The following is a 2,158-nucleotide window of genomic DNA, read 5'->3' as shown; positions in this document are numbered from 1 at the left end:
TGTCTATGAGCCCCAACCAGGTGTGCTACGTTCACAGACAAATTAGCTTGACTTGAACAAACAGGAGCCATGAATAAACACAAAAACAACCTGGGAAAACAACTTCAGCCTCAGTTCAATACTCCAGATTCTCACTTCCGATGTACATCATGGCGCTTCGAATGATTAAGTGATATAGTTGCAAAGGGTCAATACTTGGGTTTCCCCTTTGTCATAAATGCTGTTTTAACCTAAACAATGTAATATTATCTTGAAGTATGGCTAATGGCTCAAAACTTCATGCTGACATCTAAGCGTCAAATACACGCAAATCAGTCTGATTAAAATAACAATACTAATGTATGTGTGTTGATAACTATAGGGGAAAAATATCCGTCATAGCACCCTCAGTAAAATGCTTAGCTCCCCCTTAGTACCTACAGGAAAAAAAATCTGGAGGTGCCACTGTCTGACAGAAGCCCCATGTTGGGCCCTTTCAAGTCTCTTGCCCAAGGACACAATGATAGAAGCATTCTTTGTGCTTCTGTCACAATTCATTCCCATTCATTCCCATCATGGGAATGAATTGCAGTTTAAAGAAGGAAAAGAATTAACTCTATGGAGATAACTGACATGCACCCATGCCTGGATATCTTTCAGCAAACATTACTGGTTGTGTCTCTTTGCTTATACATCACAGCGAGACACAGAAATATTTGAAAGGTGAGGGTTTAGTCTCACTTCCCTACATCACTTCATCACTTACAGACAGGCCCACGCCAACAAGAAAAAGAAAGTAAGAAGGAAGGAAAAAAGGAATATGGATGGATGGATGGAAAGTTCAGTCCACACTAATCCAAATATGTTTTGTGTTATTTCATTTTTAGCTTCACCTGTAAAAATTCTAAGCCAATTTCAGACTTCTCCAGAATATTCCAGACTGCCATAGAATTATGTCAAGGACTTTGGAATGAATGTGTGTGTTCAGTGACATTTTCACACCAACCTGTATGTAGCTGCCCCTTTCCTCTTCCTCGCTCTCCCTTAGCTGAATGACATCATCATCCTCTTCATCTTCATCTAGCTCACTCTCCGTGCTCTCGCCTTTGACCTGGATGACCCTGGGTTCCTCCTCTCCCTTCAGGTGGCTGGCCAGTCGCTCAGATGAGTGGCTGCTGTCATCTGATCCCTCTTTCTGCAGGCTACATGCCAAAGAAAACATGGAAAATTCTTACACTTAAAAAGCAACAACTAGGAACTTAAGAAATTTAAGCTTGGGTTTCTAAAAGCTTTCACTGCACCTGTTAGGAGCCGAGCCTTCATCCTCCTGCATGTCATTGGTCTCTGTTAGCTCCTCCTCCGTCTCCTCAGGGTGAGTGGGTGGTGGTCTAGGGAGGTCTCCCCCCTTCGATAGCATCTACCAACCACATGTTGTGTTACTGTGCAGACCTATAACAGGTCATGCTTGAGGTGTGTGAAGTGGTCTACCTTATAGTGTTTCTCCAGGAAGTGCTGGTGCTGCTGTTGGACCACCAGCTGCTGCAGCGCCTGGGGTGACTGGGGTAAAGGGGCGCTCTGTGTGCGAGCCAACGGTCGGTGGCGGGGCAGCTTGTTGACGGGCCGCATTCCAGTGGCTACACCTCTCTCTGCAGTAACCAGCGGTGACTGATTGTACATGGGCACTGAGTGGGTGGATGGTCACAGGACAAACATAGTAAGAATTGTATTCTGCTTGGCAAATGTCTGACTAGTTTGGTGTTTGTATTACCCAGCATAGCAGTCTGCTGTCGGGCCTGCTCAAGCAACAGGACGTGTTGTAACAACGAGGAGTGGGCTGAATGAGAGCCGGGGGGCGGAGTCTCCACATCATGTGCCGCACCTGCACAGGAACCACATCAATTCTTCTGACACTTTACATGAAGCTGCTTTCAAAACTATTTATACCTCTGAGACTTTTTCACATTTTGTCACATTACAACTACCAACTTAGTTTACTCAGACTGTGTGTTATAGGCTAAACGTAGAAGGAAAACGATACATCCATCTATCCAACGTGCATAGCCATTTATTGGCGCAGGTCGGGGGGTGGAAGAACTACACCCTAGACATGTCAGTATTCCATCACAGGCCAACACAGAGACAAATAGTGATGCACACCAAACTCATAATTACAATTTAG

At 44.8% G+C, this 2,158-nt stretch overlaps 1 protein-coding gene across 2 annotated transcripts in view; it reads right to left on the bottom strand.

The window, feature by feature from the left end:
* Nucleotides 1–866: 866 nt before the first annotated feature.
* Nucleotides 867–2,158, bottom strand: part of LOC106965021 (histone deacetylase 5-like) — an 88,055-nt gene continuing 86,763 nt past the window's right edge. For both annotated transcript variants that reach the window (XM_015060880.1, XM_015060879.1), the window contains 4 exons: nt 1,748–1,858; nt 1,468–1,661; nt 1,281–1,396; nt 867–1,181 (listed from right to left, as the gene is read on the bottom strand). In XM_015060880.1, coding sequence (XP_014916366.1) covers nt 884–1,181; nt 1,281–1,396; nt 1,468–1,661; nt 1,748–1,858 — 719 coding nt within the window. In that variant the 3' untranslated portion in view covers nt 867–883. The remainder of the gene's footprint in view (nt 1,182–1,280; nt 1,397–1,467; nt 1,662–1,747; nt 1,859–2,158) is intronic.

Source organism: Poecilia latipinna, unplaced genomic scaffold (genome assembly GCF_001443285.1).
Source record: "Poecilia latipinna isolate Pla-1442-1.1 unplaced genomic scaffold, P_latipinna-1.0 Scaffold1752, whole genome shotgun sequence".
NCBI classification, from domain to species: Eukaryota; Metazoa; Chordata; class Actinopteri; order Cyprinodontiformes; family Poeciliidae; genus Poecilia; species Poecilia latipinna.
The sequence above is the reverse complement of the archived record's forward strand: the minus strand, read 5'-3'. Positions and strand labels throughout refer to the sequence as shown.